This window comes from Bufo bufo, chromosome 1 (genome assembly GCF_905171765.1).
Source record: "Bufo bufo chromosome 1, aBufBuf1.1, whole genome shotgun sequence".
Lineage (NCBI taxonomy): Eukaryota > Metazoa > Chordata > Amphibia > Anura > Bufonidae > Bufo > Bufo bufo.
In genome coordinates, this window is record NC_053389.1 from 66,161,625 (window position 1) to 66,181,769 (window position 20,145).

At 44.0% G+C, this 20,145-nt stretch overlaps 1 protein-coding gene across 2 annotated transcripts in view; it reads left to right on the forward strand.

Moving 5' to 3' along the window:
• Nucleotides 1-1,875: 1,875 nt before the first annotated feature.
• Nucleotides 1,876-20,145, forward strand: part of LOC120996024 (myelin protein zero-like protein 3) — a 42,195-nt gene continuing 23,925 nt past the window's right edge. For both annotated transcript variants that reach the window (XR_005777709.1, XM_040425660.1), the window contains exons 1-2: nt 1,876-1,971; nt 13,642-13,808. Coding sequence is in view for 1 of the 2 variants with exons in the window: in XM_040425660.1 (XP_040281594.1) it covers nt 1,911-1,971; nt 13,642-13,808 (228 nt within the window). In the remaining variant the exon portion in view is untranslated. The remainder of the gene's footprint in view (nt 1,972-13,641; nt 13,809-20,145) is intronic.

Below are 20,145 nucleotides of genomic sequence, written 5' to 3' on the forward strand. Positions count from 1 at the left end.
CCCACTGAGAATCTGTGGCAAGACTTGAGAATTGCTGCTCACAGACGCTCTCCATCCAACCTGACTGAGTGTGAGCTCTTCTGCAAAGAAAATAGGCAAAAACTTCAGCCTCTAGATGTGTAAAGCTGGTAGAGACATCCCCCAAAATACCTGCAGCTGTAATTGCAGCGAAAGGTGGTCCTACAAAGTATTGACTCAGGGGGGCTGAATACAAATGCATGCCACACTTTATAGATTTTTATTTATTAGACAATTAAAAACCATTTATCATTTTCTTTTCACTGATACTTGGTACTTTGTGTTGGTCTATAAAATCCAAATAAATTTGTGGGTGTAATGTGAAAAATTGTGGAAAAGTTCAAGGGTGTGAATACTTTTTCGAGGCACTGTATTTCATTTCTCACTGCTCCTCTGTAAAATGAAGGAGCAATCAGATTGGTTGCTATGGACAACTCAGGGTCCATTCACACGTCCGTAAGTGTTTTGCAGATCCACAAATTGCGGATCCGCAAAACACGGACACTGGCAATGTGCAATCCGCAATTTGCGGACCGCACATTGCCGGCACTATAATAGAAAATGCCTAATCTTGTCCGCAATTGCGGACAAGAATAGGACATGTTCTATTTTTTGCTGAAACGGAAGCACGGATACGGAAATGCAGATCCGCAAATGCGGACAGCAGATTCCGGCCCTATTGAAAATGAAAGGGTCTGTACCCGTTCCGCAAAATTGCGGAACGGATGCGGACGTGTGAAAAATAACAAAGTTAGAGCTCTTGGAAGGAGATGATCAAAAAATGAAAAAAGATTGCTTGGTCATGAAAATGCGTACAGGGGGAAGGGGTTCAAATCCACACGGCAGGTCGATTTCCGCACTGGAAAATTACGGAAAGTGTTCATGAGGGTATGTTCACACTGAGTATTTTGGGCGTGGGCTTTCAGCACGGATTTGGTGCCGAAAACCAGGCCGAATCAGCGCTGAAACCGACAATATTCATTTGGAGGCTTCGCTGCACTTCACGCAGCTGAGGGTTTTCGCTGTGCGGTTTTCCAGAATGTACTATAACCCTAAGTTCACACCTGAGCGTTTTACAGCGCGTTCCTACACGCTGTAAAACGCTCAACAAGGAGAAACCAATGCTTCCCTATGGGAATGGCTCTCACCTGGGCGTTTTACAGCGCGTTCGAACGCGCTGAAAAACGCCCGACGCATAAGCAAGTTCTTGAGCTTCTTTGGGGCATTTTGTCGCGCGTTTGTGGCCATAGGTCACTGCTGTCAGTCAAACGTGCGTTTGACATTGCAAAAAACGCGCATTAAAAAACGTGCGTAAAACGTTTTTTTGAAACCAGGGTAAACGTACAAGTCCGTTCTTGGCACTGATATCGCGCAAATCCCTCGCAAAGCTGCAGCGGAAGCCTACGTTCAATGGCGTTAAACTGAGACCAGCGGGTTCACCACGTTCAAAAGGAAAACTCATGGCAGCGACAAAATCCCTTGTGTGAACGTACCCCGAGATTTGTCATTCACTTCACCTAAAATTTACTTGGAAAAACCTCATGTAACTGGCAGAAGGAGCCTCAATCTGGAAGTTTATTAAAACTGCATCGTGATTCCACAGAAATATACGATGTAATAGGACTGTATAGACAATACCGCACTGCAGTCAGTGTTCACATTAGTATATTGATAACCGCACTCCCTGCAGCTCCGGTGATGACGGAGCTCGTCCAGCCGCTGAGGTGATGAGACAGGACGCACACAAGTCACCGCTCAGGGCGGGCAGGAGAGGTGTCGGTGAGTCACCTGTGCACCGGGCGGATTGGCTGCAGCTATACGGCGTCTGATCACTTCCGGTTACTCACTGGTTTCACCTGCTGGACGAGACTGGGGAGAGGGCGAAGGAAGACATGGAGGAGCGGCGGGGCAGGACGGGGGCCTGGAGCACCACACTGCTGCTACTGCTCCAGGGTGAGTGGCCGTCAGCCTGCCGGGAGACGGGCAGCTGTGTGTGATCGATATAGTGGCACTCCTTGTGATAGGAGTTGTGTAGTTTTATACTGTGTGTATATATATATATGTATAATGTGTGTGTGTGTGTGTGTGTATGTATACCATATATGTATAGTGTGAGTGTGTATATACCATATATGTATAGTGTGAGTGTGTATATACCATATATGTATAGTGTGAGTGTGTATATACCATATATGTATAGTGTGAGTGTGTATATACCATATATGTATAGTGTGAGTGTGTATATACCATATATGTATAGTGTGAGTGTGTATATACCATATATGTATAGTGTGTATATACCATATATGTATAGTGTGTATATACCGTATATGTATAGTGTGTATATACCGTATATGTATAGTGTTTATATACCGTATATGTATAGTGTGTATATACCGTATATGTATAGTGTGTATATACCGTATATGTATAGTGTGTATATACCGTATATGTATAGTGTGTATATACCGTATATGTATAGTGTGTGTATACCGTATATGTATAGTGTGTATATACCGTATATGTATAGTGTGTATATACCGTATATGTATAGTGTGTATATACCGTATATGTATAGTGTGTATATACCGTATATGTATAGTGTGTATATACCGTATATGTATAGTGTGTATATACCGTATATGTATAGTGTGTATATACCGTATATGTATAGTGTGTGTATATACCGTATATGTATAGTGTGTATATACCGTATATGTATAGTGTGTGTATATACCGTATATGTATAGTGTGTATATACCGTATATGTATAGTGTGTATATACCGTATATGTATAGTGTGTATATACCGTATATGTATAGTGTGTGTATATACCGTATATGTATAGTGTGTATATACCGTATATGTATAGTGTTAGTGTGTATATACCGTATATGTATAGTGTTAGTGTGTATATACCGTATATGTATAGTGTGTGTATACCGTATATGTATAGTGTGAGTGTATGTATACCGTATAGTGTGAGTGTGTATATATACCATATATGTATAGTGTGTGTGTGTATATATACCATATATGTATAGTGTGAGTGTGTATATATACCATATATGTATAGTGTGAGTGTGTATATATACCATATATGTATAGTGTGAGTGTGTATATATACCATATATGTATAGTGTGTGTATACCATATATGTATAGTGTGTGTATACCATATATGTATAGTGTGTGTATACCATATATGTATAGTGTGTGTGTACCATATATGTATAGTGTGTGTGTACCATATATGTATAGTGTGTGTGTACCATATATGTATAGTGTGTGTGTGTGTACCATATATGTATAGTGTGTGTGTGTGTACCATATATGTATAGTGTGTGTACCATATATGTATAGTGTGTGTGTGTACCATATATGTATAGTGTGTGTGTGTACCATATATGTATAGTGTGTGTGTGTACCATATATGTATAGTGTGTGTGTGTACCATATATGTATAGTGTGTGTGTGTACCATATATGTATAGTGTGTGTGTGTGTGTACCATATATGTATAGTGTGTGTGTGTACCGTATACGTATAGTGTGTGTGCGTGTATATACCGTATGCATTCCGTATTTCCTTTTTCCGTTCTGTTCAAAGATAGAACATGTCCTATTATTACCCGCAAATCACGTTCCGTGGCTCCATTCAAGTCAGTTGGTCCGCAAAAAAAGGGAACACATACGGAATGTACTCCGTATGTCTTCCGTATCTGCTCTGTTTTTGTGGAATCATCTATTGAAAATGTTATGCTCTGCCCAATTTTTTCTATGTAATTACTGTATATGCCATACGGAAAAACGGAATGGAATTGGAAACACTACTGAAACAACAAACGGAAAAACTGATCCGTTAAAAATGGCCCGCAAAACACTGAAAAAGCCATACGGTCGTGTGCAGGAGCCCTAAGGCTGGATTCACATCACAGTTTCATTTTCTGTTCTGATCCATCAGAAGAACAGAAAAAATAACAACATCTAATTCATCAGTCTAAGTTTATGCCTAAAAACAGGCGAGCTTGATAAATGTGCTCTGCTGTGTCGCTTTCAAGTAGCCATAATATTGGAGAATTTTTAGAAAAATCGGTAGCAGTAGCCTGTGTTTAGGCGTAAAATCAGACTGGCGTATTTCATTCGGTTGTCTTTCTTCTGCCGAGTATTTATAAAAAGTCGCCATTGATGAATTGGACTCGGCATATTGTTACTAGTCTGACCTCTGGTGGTGGTTTTTCAGTACGACAGGTTCCTATTCACTTAGACTGGTCTAATTTATTTCCGAATGAAAAAAGTCACATCTTTGCAGAAAAAAGTCGCATGTCTCCCGGAAAGTCTGACTTTTAATGCAAAAAAAAAAAAGTCGCACTTCACCATTGCAAACAGACGAAGAAAAGTACGCCAGTAGAAATCAGACTGCTTTTGCAACAATTTCAGGCACAAATTACTTTGGATAAAAGTCTCAAAAATTAGAAAACTTCTGAATTGGACTACTTTCACATTAGCATTTTTTGCGGATCCGTCATAAATCAGCAAAAACGCTTCCGTTACAATAATACAACCGTATGCATCCGTCATGAACGGATCCAGTTGTATTAGGTCTTCTATAGCCATGACGGATCCGTCATGAACACCATTGAAAGTCAATGGGGGACGTATCCGTCCGTGTCAGAGAAAACTGATCCATCCCCATTGACTTACATTGTAGGTCAGGATGGATCCGTCTTGCTCCGCACCACATTGCGGACATAAAAACGCTGCTTGCAGAGTTATTCTGTCCGCCATGGGGACGCAACCAAATGGAACAAAATGCATTCTGGTGCACTCCGTTTCGTTCAGTTCAGTTTTTTCCCCATTGACAATGAATAGGGACAAAACTGAAGCGTTTTCTTCCACTATTGAGGTTCTATGACTGATCTCAATAGCGGAATTGAAAACGCTAATGTGAAAGTAGCCTAAGCAACGTGGCCTCTTATAGAACAGTCCTATCCTTGTCCGTAATGCGAACAATAACAGGACATGTTGTATTTTTTGTGTGGAATGGACATAAGGAAACAAAATGCACATGGAGTAACTTCCGTTTTTTTTGCGGAGCCATTGAAGTGAAAGTTTCCGCATACGGTCTGCAAAAGAAAAATAATCGCAACGGACACAGAAAGAAAATACGTTTGTGCGCATGAGCCCTAAATCTGCGTTTGGATTTAATTACCGTATTTTTTGCTTTATAAGACGCACTTTTTCCCACCCAAAAGGGAAATTGGCCGTACGTCTTATAAAGCGAATACTAGTGAGCGCTTCCATAATGGAAGCGCTCACTAGTATACATTAGGCGTCGGGAGCAGGGAAGAAGCGCAGCAAGCGCTTCTGGCACTCGCCCTCCTCTCTCTTCTTTGCTGGTGCCGGCGCTGCACTGTCCTGACCCCGTACAGCGTCAGGATGTAGTGCGCGCACTATGCCCTGACGCTGCACACTGTCAGGTGACAGTGCAGCGTGGGCCGGAGAAGACGGGGGAGCGAGACGCCAGACCCAGATCGGAGCCGCAACGTAGAAGAGGTTAGGAAGTTTTCTATTTTATTCTGATCTGAGGTCTGATGGGGGTTAATAATAAAGGGCTGATCTGTGGTCTGATAGGGGCTAATAATAAAGGGCTGATCTGTGGTCTGATAGGGGTTAATAATAAAGGGCTGATCTGATATGATGTCCTGATATGGGGGTCTGATATGAAGTCTGATGAAAACATTTTTTTTCATATTTTCCTCCTCTAAAATCTGGGGTGCGTCTTATAAAGCAAAAAATAGTGTAGTGTGAACATACGAGTGAGTTTTCTGTCTGGATGCGATGCGTGTAGTGAACACGTAGCATCTGGACTGAATCCTGACCCATTCATTTCTGTGGCTCTGCGCACACGAGCGTTGTTTTTCATGCATCATCTTTGCCTTCAGGAAAAATTGCAGCATGTTCTGTATTGTGTGGTTTTCGCGCAGCTCCGACTCAATAGTGAATAGGGCTTCTGTGAAAAACGGAAGGAAGACATCAGAATGTAATGCAGTTTTCACAGATGGTTGTTTTTTTCAGTTTTGTATCTTCACCCTATAGAGAAGCCTATGAGAAAATGGCTGGAAAAAAAGCTTGGTGTGTTTTCTGGAGGAAAAATACAGTAGACCACAAAAACAAAACAAATGAAAAGTAAAAAATAAAAATGCATTGTTTGTAGTTTATTTCATGATCCCCTATTCCTATTGGCCGCATCTGGTGTTTTATTTTTTTTATTTTTTGCCTTTTTTTCATTTCTACATTTTGTTCTTATTACAGGCAGTTTTAGGCTGGGTTCACACGGGCATTGCGGGAAAATGTGCGGGTGCGTTGCGGGAACACCCGCGATTTTTCCGCGCGAGTGCAAAACATTGTAATGCGTTTTGCACTCGCGTGAGAAAAATCGCGCATGTTTGGTACCCAAACCCGAACTTCTTCACAGAAGTTCGGGCTTGGGATCGGTGTTCTGTAGATTGTATTATTTCCCCTTATAACATAGTTATAAGGGAAAATAATAGAATTCTGAATACAGAATGCATAGTAAAATAGCGCTGGAGGGGTTAAAAAAAATAAATAAATAATAATTTAACTCACCTTAGTCCACTTGATCGCGTAGCCCGGCGTCTCCTTTGCTGAACAGGACCTGTGGTGAACATTAATTACAGGTAAAGGACCTTTGGTGACGTCACTCCGGTCATCACATGATCCATCACCATGGTAAAAGATCATGTGATGACCCGATACCTGTAATGAATGCTCACCACAGGTCCTGTTCAGCAAAGGAGACAGAAGGAGATGCCGGGCCGCGATCAAATGGACTAAGGTGAGTTAACCACCTCCGGACCGCCTAACGCAGGATCGCGTTCCGGAGGTGGCAGCGCTGCGCACAGTCACGCATATACGCGTCATCTCGCGAGACGCGAGATTTCCTGTGAACGCGCGCACACAGGCGCGCGCGCTCACAGGAACGGAAGGTAAGAGAGTTGATCTCCAGCCTGCCAGCGGCGATCGTTCGCTGGCAGGCTGGAGATGTGTTTTTTTTAACCCCTAACAGGTATATTAGACGCTGTTTTGATAACAGCGTCTAATATACCTGCTACCTGGTCCTCTGGTGGTCCCCTTTGTTTGGATCGACCACCAGAGGACACAGGTAGCTCAGTAAAGTAGCACCAAGCACCACTACACTACACTACACCCCCCCCCCATCACTTATTAACCCCTTATTAGCCCCTGATCACCCCTAATCACCCCTGATCACCCCATATAGACTCCCTGATCACCCCCCTGTCATTGATTACCCCCCTGTCATTGATCAACCCCCTGTAAAGCTCCATTCAGATGTCCGCATGATTTTTACGGATCCACTGATAGATGGATCGGATCCGCAAAACGCATCCGGACGTCTGAATGAAGCCTTACAGGGGCATGATCAATGACTGTGGTGATCACCCCATATAGACTCCCTGATCACCCCCCTGTCATTGATTACCCCCCTGTCATTGATTACCCCCCTGTAAAGCTCCATTCAGATGTCCGCATGATTTTTACGGATGCACTGATACATGGATCGGATCCGCAAAACGCATCCGGTCGTCTGAATGAAGCCTTACAGGGGCATGATCAATGACTGTGGTGATCACCCCCCTGTCATTGATTACCCCCCTGTAAAGCTCCATTCAGATGTCCGCATGATTTTTACGGATGCACTGATAGATGGATCGGATCCGCAAAACGCATCCGGACGTCTGAATGAAGCCTTACAGGGGCATGATCAATGACTGTGGTGATCACCCCATATAGACTCCCTGATCACCCCCCTGTCATTGATTACCCCCCTGTCATTGATTACCCCCCTGTAAAGCTCCATTCAGATGTCCGCATGATTTTTACGGATGCACTGATAGATGGATCGGATCCGCAAAACGCATCCGGACGTCTGAATGAAGCCTTACAGGGGCATGATCAATGACTGTGGTTATCACCCCATATAGACTCCCTGATCACCCCCCTGTCATTGATTACACCCCTGTCATTGATCACCCCCTGTAAAGCTCCATTCAGATGTCCGCATGATTTTTACGGATGCACTGATACATGGATCGGATCCGCAAAACGCATCCGGTCGTCTGAATGAAGCCTTACAGGGGCATGATCAATGACTGTGGTGATCACCCCCCTGTCATTGATTACCCCCCTGTAAAGCTCCATTCAGATGTCCGCATGATTTTTACGGATGCACTGATAGATGGATCCGATCCGCAAAACGCATCCGGACGTCTGAATGAAGCCTTACAGGGGCATGATCAATGACTGTGGTGATCACCCCATATAGACTCCCTGATCACCCCCCTGTCATTGATCACCCCCCTGTCATTGATTACCCCCCTGTAAAGCTCCATTCAGATGTCCGCATGATTTTTACGGATGCACTGATAGATGGATCCGATCCGCAAAACGCATCCGGACGTCTGAATGAAGCCTTACAGGGGCATGATCAATGACTGTGGTGATCACCCCATATAGACTCCCTGATCACCCCCCTGTCATTGATTACCCCCCTGTAAAGCTCCATTCAGATGTCCGCATGATTTTTACGGATGCACTGATAGATGGATCGGATCCGCAAAACGCATCCGGACGTCTGAATGAAGCCTTACACGGGCGTGATCAATGACTGTGGTTATCACCCCATATAGACTCCCTGATCACCCCCCTGTCATTGATCACCCCCCTGTCATTGATCACCCCCCTGTCATTGATCACCCCCCTGTCATTGATCACCCCCCTGTCATTTATCACCCCCCTGTCATTTAGCACCCCTCTGTAAGGCTCCATTCAGATATTTTTTTGGCCCAAGTTAGCAGAATTTTATTTTTTTTTTCTTACAAAGTCTCATATTCCACTAACTTGTGTCAAAAAATAAAATCTCACATGAACTCACCATACCCCTCACGGAATCCAAATGCGTAAAATTTTTTAGACATTTATATTCCAGACTTCTTCTCACGCTTTAGGGCCCCTAGAATGCCAGGGCAGTATAAATACCCCACATGTGACCCCATTACGGAAAGAAGACACCCCCAGGTATTCCGTGAGGGGCATATTGAGTCCATGAAAGATTGAAATTTTTGTCCCAAGTTAGCGGAACGGGAGACTTTGTGAGAAAAAAATTAAAAATATCAATTTCCGCTAACTTGTGCCAAAAAAAAAAAATTTCTATGAACTCGCCATGCCCCTCATTGAATACCTTGGGGTGTCTTCTTTCCAAAATGGGGTCACATGTGGGGTATTTATACTGCCCTGGCATTCTAGGGGCCCCAAAGCGTGAGAAGAAGTCTGGTATCCAAATGTCTAAAAATGCCCTCCTAAAAGGAATTTGGGCCCCTTTGCGCATCTAGGCTGCAAAAAAGTGTCACACATCTGGTATCGCCGTACTCAGGAGAAGTTGGGGAATGTGTTTTGGGGTGTCATTTTACATATACCCATGCTGGGTGAGAGAAATATCTTGGTCAAATGCCAACTTTGTATAAAAAAATGGGAAAAGTTGTCTTTTGCCAAGATATTTCTCTCACCCAGCATGGGTATATGTAAAATGACACCCCAAAACACATTCCCCAACTTCTCCTGAATACGGCGATACCAGATGTGTGACACTTTTTTGCAGCCTAGGTGGGCAAAGGGGCCCATATTCCAAAGAGCACCTTTAGGATTTCACAGGTCATTTACCTACTTACCACACATTAGGGCCCCTGGAAAATGCCAGGGCAGTATAACTACCCCACAAGTGACCCCATTTTGGAAAGAAGACACCCCAAGGTATTCTGTGAGGGGCATGGCGAGTTCCTAGAATTTTTTATTTTTTGTCACAAGTTAGTGGAAAATGCTTATTTTTTTTTTTTTTTTTTTTTTTTTTCATACAAAGTCTCATATTCCACTAACTTGTGACAAAAAATAAAAACTTCCATGAACTCACTTTGCCCATCAGCGAATACCTTGGGGTCTCTTCTTTCCAAAATGGGGTCACTTGTGGGGTAGTTATACTGCCCTGGCATTCTAGGGGCCCAAATGTGTGGTAAGGAGTTTGAAATCAAATTCTGTAAAAAATGACCTGTGAAATCCGAAAGGTGCTCTTTTGAATATGGGCCCCTTTGCCCACCTCGGCTGCAAAAAAGTGTCACACATCTGGTATCTCCGTAATCGGGAGAAGTTGGGGAATGTGTTTTGGGGTGTCATTTTACATATACCCATGCTGGGTGAGAGAAATATCTTGGCAAAAGACAACTTTTCCCATTTTTTTATACAAAGTTGGCATTTGACCAAGATATTTATCTCACCCAGCATGGGTATATGTAAAAAGACACCCCAAAACACATTCCTCAACTTCTCCTGAATACGGGGATACCAGATGTGTGACACTTTTTTGCAGCCTAGGTGGGCAAAGGGGCCCACATTCCAAAGAGCACCTTTCGGATTTCACAGGTCATTTACCTACTTACCACACATTTGGGCCCCTAGAATGCCAGGGCAGTATAACTACCACACAAGTGACCCCATTTTGGAAAGAAGAGACCCCAAGGTATTCGCTGATGGGCATAGTGAGTTCATGGAAGTTTTTATTTTTTGTCACAAGTTTGTGGAATATGAGACTTTGTATGAAAAAAAAAAAAAAAAAAAAAAATCATCATTTTCCACTAACTTGTGACAAAAAATAAAAAATTCTAGGAACTCGCCATGCCCCTCACGGAATACCTTGGGGTGTCTTCTTTCCAAAATGGGGTCACTTGTGGGGTAGTTATACTGCCCTGGTATTCTAGGGGCCCAAATGTGTGGTAAGGAGTTTGAAATCAAATTCAGGAAAAAATGAGGAGTGAAATCCGAAAGGTGCTCTTTGGAATATGGGCCCCTTTGCCCACCTAGGCTGCAAAAAAGTGTCACACATCTGGTATCCCCGTACTCAGGAGAAGTTGAGGAATGTGTTTTGGGGTGTCTTTTTACATATACCCATGCTGGGTGAGATAAATATCTTGGTCAAATGACAACTTTGTATAAAAAAATGGGAAAAGTTGTCTTTTGCCAAGATATTTCTCTCACCCAGCATGGGTATATATAAAATGACACCCCAAAACACATTCCCCACCTTCTCCTGAGTACGGAGATACCAGATGTGTGACACTTTTTTGCAGCCTAGGTGGGCAAAGGGGCCCATATTCCAAAGAGCACCTTTCGGATTTCACAGGTCATTTTTTACAGAATTTGATTTCAAACTCCTTACCACACATTTGGGCCCCTAGAATGCCAGGGCAGTATAACTACCCCACAAGTGACCCCATTTTGGAAAGAAGAGACCCCAAGGTATTCGCTGATGGGCATAGTGAGTTCATAGAAGTTTTTATTTTTTGTCACAAGTTAGTGGAATATGAGACTTTGTAAGGAAAAAAAAAAAAAAAAAAAAAATCATCATTTTCCGCTAACTTGTGACAAAAAATAAAAAGTTCTATGAACTCACTATGCCCATCAGCGAATACCTTAGGGTGTGTACTTTCAGAAATGGGGTCATTTGTGGGGTGTTTGTACTGTCTGGGCATTGTAGAACCTCAGGAAACATGACAGGTGCTCAGAAAGTCAGAGCTGCTTCAAAAAGCGGAAATTCACATTTTTGTACCATAGTTTGTAAACGCTATAACTTTTACCCAAACCATTTTTTTTTTACCCAAACATTTTTTTTTTATCAAAGACATGTAGAACTATAAATTTAGAGCAAAATTTCTATATGGATGTCGTTTTTTTTGCAAAATTTTACAACTGAAAGTGAAAAATGTCATTTTTTTGCAAAAAAAATCGTTAAATTTCGATTAATAACAAAAAAAGTAAAAATGTCAGCAGCAATGAAATACCACCAAATGAAAGCTCTATTAGTGAGAAGAAAAGGAGGTAAAATTCATTTGGGTGGTAAGTTGCATGACCGAGCAATAAACGGTGAAAGTAGTGTAGGTCAGAAGTGTAAAAAGTGGCCTGGTCTTTCAGGGTGTTTAAGCACTGGGGGCTGAGGTGGTTAAATTATTTTTTATTTATTTTTAACCCCTCCAGCGCTGTTTTACTATGCATTCTATATTCAGAATGCTATTATTTTCCCTTATAACCATGTTATAAGGGAAAATAATAATGATCGGGTCTCCTAGCAACCGTGCGTGAAAATCGCACCGCATCCGCACTTGCTTGCGGATGCTTGCGATTTTCACGCAGCCCCATTCACTTCTATGGGGCCTGCTTTGTGTGAAAAACGCAGAATATAGAGCATGCTGCGATTTTCACGCAACGCACAAGTGATGCGTGAAAATCACCGCTCATGTGAACAGCCCCATAGAAATGAATGGGTCGGTATTCTGTGCGGGTGCAATGCGTTCACCTCACGCATCGCATCCGCGCGGAATACTCGCCTGTGTGAAAGCCTTGGGGTCCCTAGACTCCTTACTCATATGAATTTTGCTTGCACTGCCATTTTTCCCAGTAAAAAAATGTCCGAATGTTTTTTGTTTTTTTTGGGCTACTGTTTTTCTAACTTTTTTTTTTTTCTAAATGACTGTGAACCGCATTTTTTTTTCTCCCCTACGGTGCAAGAGATGTGGGAAACATCTGGAATAAAAAAACTTAAGAGCTCCACCATGTTGCGTTTTAAAAAAGAAGACAAAAAAACACCACCTGATGAACAAAAACACCAGGAGCAAATAACCCTTCGGCGTCCTGTACTTTATTTTTCCCATAGACGGAGCTGGCGCTTGTACCGCAAAAACACCACAAAAGTGCACTAAAAAAACCCAGTGTAAAAGCAGCCTTGGGCTACATTCACACAAACGTGTTTTGTTTCCGTGTCCGTTTTTTTTTTTTGCGGATTGAATGAGGACCCATTCATTTCAATGGGTCCGCAAAAAATACGGACAGCACACGGTGTGCTATCCGCATCTGTATGTCCATCTGTGGCCCCGCAAAAATGATAGAACATGCCCTATTCTTGTCCATTTTGCGGACAAGGATAGGTATTGTTACAATGGATCCGCAAAAAATACGGATGCCATACGGACATGGTTGTGTGAGAATAGGACATGCTCTATCTTTTTTTGCGGAGCCGCGGAACTGACATATGGATTCGGACAGCACAAAATGGGTCCTCCATCCATTTTGCAAAATTGCGGAACGGATGCGGACACACAAATACGGTGGTGTGAATGAGCCCTAAATGAGCGTTGCTAAGGCACATCCGTCGTCCTAATAAAGCACGGTGCAGAACTGACTGGGAAGACGGGCCGTACTCTGCTCCCTCACATAGTGTACTATAGATATTAAAGGGGTTCTCCAGTCATCAATATCAGATCGGTGGGGGTGCTGGGTGTGGGACCCCCGCCGATCTGATATTGAGGACAGGTCATCAATATTAAAAGCCTGGACAACCCCTTTAATAGCTATTTCTCACTGATCAGCGCCGACAGTACGTGATTCTGTTGTATTCCCGGCGCGCTGAGTAATTAACCAGCCGCTGCACGATGTCCTCCAGCACGTTAATGTGATTTGTTGTGTTTTTTTTTTTTTTTTTAGGCTTTATCGGCGTGGGCTGTATAGACATCCGAATGGACTCCGAAGTATACGGGGTTGAAGGAGAATCGGCTAAATTATGGTGCGCCTTCTCCTCGAGGGACTCGACGTCTGAATTAGTAACAGTGGACTGGAGCTATCGCCCTCAAGCAGGAGGTCCCATGGTCACTGTGAGTAGATAAAGGACTAGGTGTAATGAATTTACAGAGGAGCTGCCTCCCTCCTGACACGTCTGTTTCCCATGAAATAACAATACTGGAGCATCTTTTTCTTGCTGGTCTATTCCTCAGTTATTCCTCCTGGAAACATAGGAATAAATAGACAACTGGGTGTTACCATTCCGTTTTTCAAGGTGGTCTGTCTCTATACAGTCCTCTCAAGAGAGATAAGCCGCAGGCTGAGGTGTCTAGCAGGCAGCAGATTTTTCCTTTCACTCTTCCCCCCCCGTTTTAAAATACATGCATGCTCGGCCTAACCAAGCGCGTATGGTGAGGTCAGGAAGAATAGCTGTTGGCCAAACCAGCCTTTGGCTGACGTCTATCTAAAGTGTATAACCACCTTAAGCGTTCCATGACAAACACTTACTCACTAGCTACAGGATTGTCAGAGGTTTGATCGGCAGGGGTTAAGCTGCTGGGGCCCCAGCTGATCATAAAAATGTGGGGCCCTTGTTCCCCTGTTTGAACGGATGGGCCATTACGCATCTGCGCTCCATTCAACTACAGTACACGGGACTGCTCGAGATGGCCGAGTACAAGCGTTGCGCATAGGGGTGGTGTGTTTGTCATGGGGCAACTCCTTTAACCCTTTTACTATCAGGGCTTCTTGGACACTTTGCTCCTCTGGTAAGCAGGACAATGGTTATTACGAACTAGAAAAGTCCTACTAATCATACCCGGCACATTTTCAGAATGCCACTCGGCTCTTTATACCCACAGACACCGTTGGCACTGTGCTTGGTATACTGTGCAGGGGCCACAACGTTCCTCCGAGCACTGCGGCCCCTACAAACATACAGCTGATCGGGAGTCTGATCCCCCACCGATCTCATACTGATGACCTATCCTGAGGATTGCCGTCCTGGACAAATCCTTTTAGACGAACATTCTTTAGCAGACTTTGCACTGAGCGTCTGTTTGTGTTCCGCCTGCTGGATGGCATTGTGCTGCTATCAGGCGTGTTAAGCCGTGTACATACACACCGATAACACTTCTTCTATGCAAATCTTTCATCTCTTGTGTAGCCATTATTGGCTCTGCTCTGTGAAGTCTACAATGGCTGGAACATTATCTCAGGTCCCCCAATTACTTTGGGAGGTGTGAGACAATAGAGCATTGGTTCAGATAAAACAAAGCAACAAACCCTCTCCCCTATCAGCAAAATATAAGCAAAAGCGAATATGTACATGTCCATAAAACTCTACATAGTAACATAGTTTATAAGGCTGAAAAAAGACATCTGTCCATCCAGTTCGGCCTGTCATCCTGCAAGTTGATCCAGTGGAAGGCAAAAAAGAAACTGTCAGAAGCCAATTTTCCCTACTTCCCGACTCCAATCAGAATAACTCCCTGGATCAACGGCCCCTCTCTAGTAGCTTTAGCCTGTAATATTATTACACTCCAGAAATACATCCAGGCCCCTCTTGAATTCCTTTATTGTACTCACCATCACCACCTCCTCAGGCAGAGAGTTCCATAGTCTCACTGCTCTTACCGTAAAGAATCCTCTTCTATGTTTGTGTACAAACCTTCTTTCCTCCAGACGCAGAGGATGTCCCCTCGTCACAGTCACAGTCCTGGGGATAAATAGCTGATGGGATAGATCTCTGTACTGACCCCTGATATATTTATACATAGTAATTAGATCTCCCCACAATCATCTTTTTTTCTAAAGTGAATAACCCTAATTTTGATAATCTTTCAGGGTACTGTAGTTGCCCCATTCCAGTTATTACTTTAGTTGCCCTCCTCTGGACCCTCTCCAGCTCTGCCATGTCTGCCTTGTTCACAGGAGCCCAGAACTGTACACAGTACTCCATGTGTGGTCTGACTAGTGATGTGTAAAGTGGCAGGACTATGTTCTCATCACGGGCATCTATGCCCCTTCTGATGCAACCCATTATCTTATTGGCCTTGGCAGCAGCTGCCTGACACTGGTTTCTACAGCTTAGTTTGCTGTTCACTAAAATTCCTAGATCCTTAAATCAAATAAGCAGACTTCTGATGTGTAGCATAGATTAAGGTAAGCTTTTCAATCCATACTCATGAATATCAGGTATTTCACCTTCTTATTACTTTTATTTAGTATATCCAAAAGCATAAAGGATCAATAAGCGCATCTTAGCGTCCCTCATAGTGTATGCTCTTATTGATCATTTATGCTTTTGGATATGCAAAATAAAAGTAATAAGAAGGTGAAATACCTGATATTCATGAGTATGGACTGAAAAGCTCACTTTTAATATATGCTACACATCAGAATTATTGATATAATTGGGACCTGTGTGGAATAGTGGCGCTCCGGTTGTGGACTGTGCTGATATACAGGTGGCATTTTTTCGTCATGTAACTCTACAAACATGAAGCTGTCTGATCAGCTGTCTCTCCTGACTCTCCCATACACGTTCTTTTGGCCGAGCATGTATGTGTTTTCAATGAGGAGAGGGGAGAAAGCATGTTTGGCCGAGCATGCATGTATGGGGAGAAAGCTGCTGCCAATCACTTCTGGTCCTAGAAGTGGCTTATCTAATGGGAGAACAAAAAGATTGGGTGAAAATAATATTCAGTTTGCACAACCCGAGCAGATGATGTCGGGGGGAGAATCGGGAGCTCCCCAAACGCCGTTCTCGGTCGACAATACACTAATGTGTATGGGGCCGTCTTTACAATTGCAGGAGAAGTTGGACAAGAACCGTTTACGTGCACTAATTATAATAGTTCCGTCATTTATCGCTAATGGTTTGTTATTTTTACTAAATAATAATATAATTATGATGCATTGAAATCACAATGATAATTATGAGTCTTGGGTGTAGCCTCCTGTGTGGCAGTGTGCCAAGCGGTAAAAAGTGTGCAGAGAAACTCTATTGTTTTAACCCCTTAAAGACACATGACAGATATATCTGTCGTACATCCGCCCCGGTATGTATGGAGCGGGCTCAAAAGCTAAGCCCACTCCATACGCAGCCAGTGCCGGCTGTTTAATATACAATGCTCAAAAAAATAAAGGGAACACTTAAACAACACAATGTAACTCCAAGTCAATCACACTTCTGTGAAATCAAACTGTCCACTTAGGAAGCAACACTGAGTGACAATCAATTTCACATGCTGTTGTGCAAATGGGATAGACAACAGGTGGAAATTATAGGCAATTAGCAAGACACCCCAAATAAAGGAGTGGTTCTGCAGGTGGTGACCACAGACCACTTCTCAGTTCCTATGCTTCCTGGCTGATGTTTTGGTCACTTTTGAATGCTGGCGGTGCTTTCACTCTAGTGGTAGCATGAGACGGAGTCTACAACCCACACAAGTGGCTCAGGTAGTGCAGCTTATCCAGGATGGCACATCAATGCGAGCTGTGGCAAGAAGGTTTGCTGTGTCTGTCAGTGTAGTGTCCAGAGCATGGAGGCGCTACCAGGAGACAGGCCAGTACATCAGGAGACGTGGAGGAGGTCGTAGGAGGGCAACAACCCAGCATCAGGACCGCTACCTCCGCCTTTGTGCAAGGAGGAACAGGAGGAGCACTGCCAGAGCCCTGCAAAATGACCTCCAGCAGGCCACAAATGTGCATGTGTCTGCTCAAACGGTCAGAAACAGACTCCATGAGGGTGATATGAGGGCCCGACGTCCACAGGTGGGGGTTGTGCTTACAGCCCAACACCGTGCAGGACGTTTGGCATTTGCCAGAGAACACCAAGATTGGCAAATTCGCCACTGGCGCCCTGTGCTCTTCACAGATGAAAGCAGGTTCACACTGAGCACATGTGACAGACGTGACAGAGTCTGGAGACGCCGTGGAGAACGTTCTGCTGCCTGCAACATCCTCCAGCATGACCGATTTGGCATTGGGTCAGTAATGGTGTGGTGTGGCATTTCTTTGGAGGGCCGCACAGCCCTCCATGTGCTCGCCAGAGGTAGCCTGACTGCCATTAGGTACCGAGATGAGATCCTCAGACCCCTTGTGAGACCATATGCTGGTGCGGTTGGCCCTGGGTTCCTCCTAATGCATGACAATGCTAGACCTCATGTGGCTGGAGTGTGTCAGCAGTTCCTGCAAGACGAAGGTGTTGATGCTATGGACTGGCCCGCCCGTTCCCCAGACCTGAATCCAATTGAGCACATCTGGGACATCATGTCTCGCTCTATCCACCAACGTCACGTTGCACCACAGACTGTCCAGGAGTTGGCAGATGCTTTATTCCAGGTCTGGGAGGAGATCCCTCAGAAGACCGTCCGCCACCTCATCAGGAGCATGCACAGGCGTTGTAGGGAGGTCATACAGGCACGTGGAGGCCACACACACTACTGAGCCTCACTTTGACTTGTTTTAAGGACATTACATCAAAGTTAGATCAGCCTGTAGTGTGTTTTTCCACTTTAATTTTGAGTGTGACTCCAAATCCAGACCTCCATGGGTTGAAAAATTTGATTTCCTTTTTTTAATTTTTGTGTGATTTTGTTGTTCAACTATGTAAAGAACAAAGTATTTCAGAAGAATATTTAATTAATTCAGATCTAGGATGTGTTACTTTTGTGTTCCCTTTATTTTTTTGAGCAGTGTAGCTTACTCCCAGCCGTAATGCGTCCACGGATTGGTCAGAGAGCAGAGCTTCCTCTGTTCTCCAATTGAAGCCACCGGGGTGACATTGTGGGGTTCAGAATGGTGACTATGGCAACCTTGGACAAGGCTTAATAGGATGCCTGTAAAAATCCCATAGACTGCGATAGTATACTATAACAGTCTATGGTATAAGTGATCAGAGGATTGCATGTTCAAGTCCCTTTTTAAAGGGGTAGTTTAAGTTTTATATAAAAACTTCGGCAACCCCTGTAAACAGACTAACATGGAAAATGGGTACTTGCCCGTTTTCTCCTCTGCTTGTCCCTGCGTTAAGCTCCGATCCTCACTACTGCTCTTTGTTTTTTTGGCTCCAGCAGTGATGTTCTGTTCCCCCAGGTCACTGCTGCAGCCAATCACTGGCTTTAGCAGAGACAATCCCGTGCACGGCTGAGGCCAGCAATTAGCTGTGGAGGTGACTTGGGTGGAGTGTTGTGTTTCCTGGCATGTCCGCCGCTCCAGTCAACGCTATGGGACTGGTGTAGATAGCCGATTGCTTGTACTGCGCTATCTCCGGCAGCCCCATATTGCTGAATGGAGTGGCATGCATGACTGCCGCTCCTTTCAAACGGGGGAGGACGACACCCCACCCCCCGAACGTGTCTTAATGGGACAACCCTTTTAAAGGGGCACTCTCCACTTATAAAATATTGCTAGAATATACCGCCATTTTATAATTTGTTGGGGGGGGAGGGTAACCTTTGGGGTCCGCTGGCTGTCTCTGTTTTCTGGCCTCCGGTGATGAAGTGTTGATCCATGTGTCTGCTGCAGCCTGTTTAAAAACTGTAGAGGTCAACACTGGAGGCTACAAGACCAAAACCGGGTGATCATGGAAGCATCCGGACGGGACCCTCTGGGGATTCATAAGTGAATATGCTGATTTTATTTTTTATTTATTTTTTTCATTTTCAGTACATGCACATTTTGCTGCAGATACTCAGGAAATCATCAGCAAAATCTGCCACGATTGGGTTTTGTTGTGGAGTGTTGTGTCTCCAGTCAACTCGATGGGGAAAATCTGCAAACAATGCACTACGGAAATGACAGACGTGATGCGGATCACAAATATCTGTACCTGTTTCAGATTTTTGAACGGACAGAAAATCCACACGTCCCGAAAAACATACAAACTGGAAATTCTTCCAACATATACTGCACCTGTGTTGGACAAATATCGGTGGCTGCTGCATTGCTATAATTATGCAGAGCAGGTTGTAATTATCTGATCACTGCAAGCTTCAGTTAGCAGATTGTACAATATGTGCTGTTTTTATTCGGTTCTTTAACCCATTGATGACCAGACTTCTTTAGGCCTGAAAGGAATTGTCTGCAATTTTTATATTGATGATCTGTCCTCAGGATAGACAGTCAATATTTGATTATCGCTTCTCCTTGCTGGCAGGGGTGACGCACTGCTTACCTTGGCCACACTCCGGCTCTGTCCCACTCTCCTCCTGGACACGCTGGCCGTGCACTCCCTCAGTAAGGACCTTGTCTTGTGCTATAGGGCGTGCCCGCATCTAAATCCTTCCCCAGCCATTGGCTGGTCGTCCCTGGGTACTTAATGCATGCTCCCCAGTGGGAGGGTGCCTGAGCTTTAGGTTCCTAGTGTCTAGTATTCTAGCCAAGGTGTTCTATTCTGCCAGACAACCCTTCTATGCCAACTTT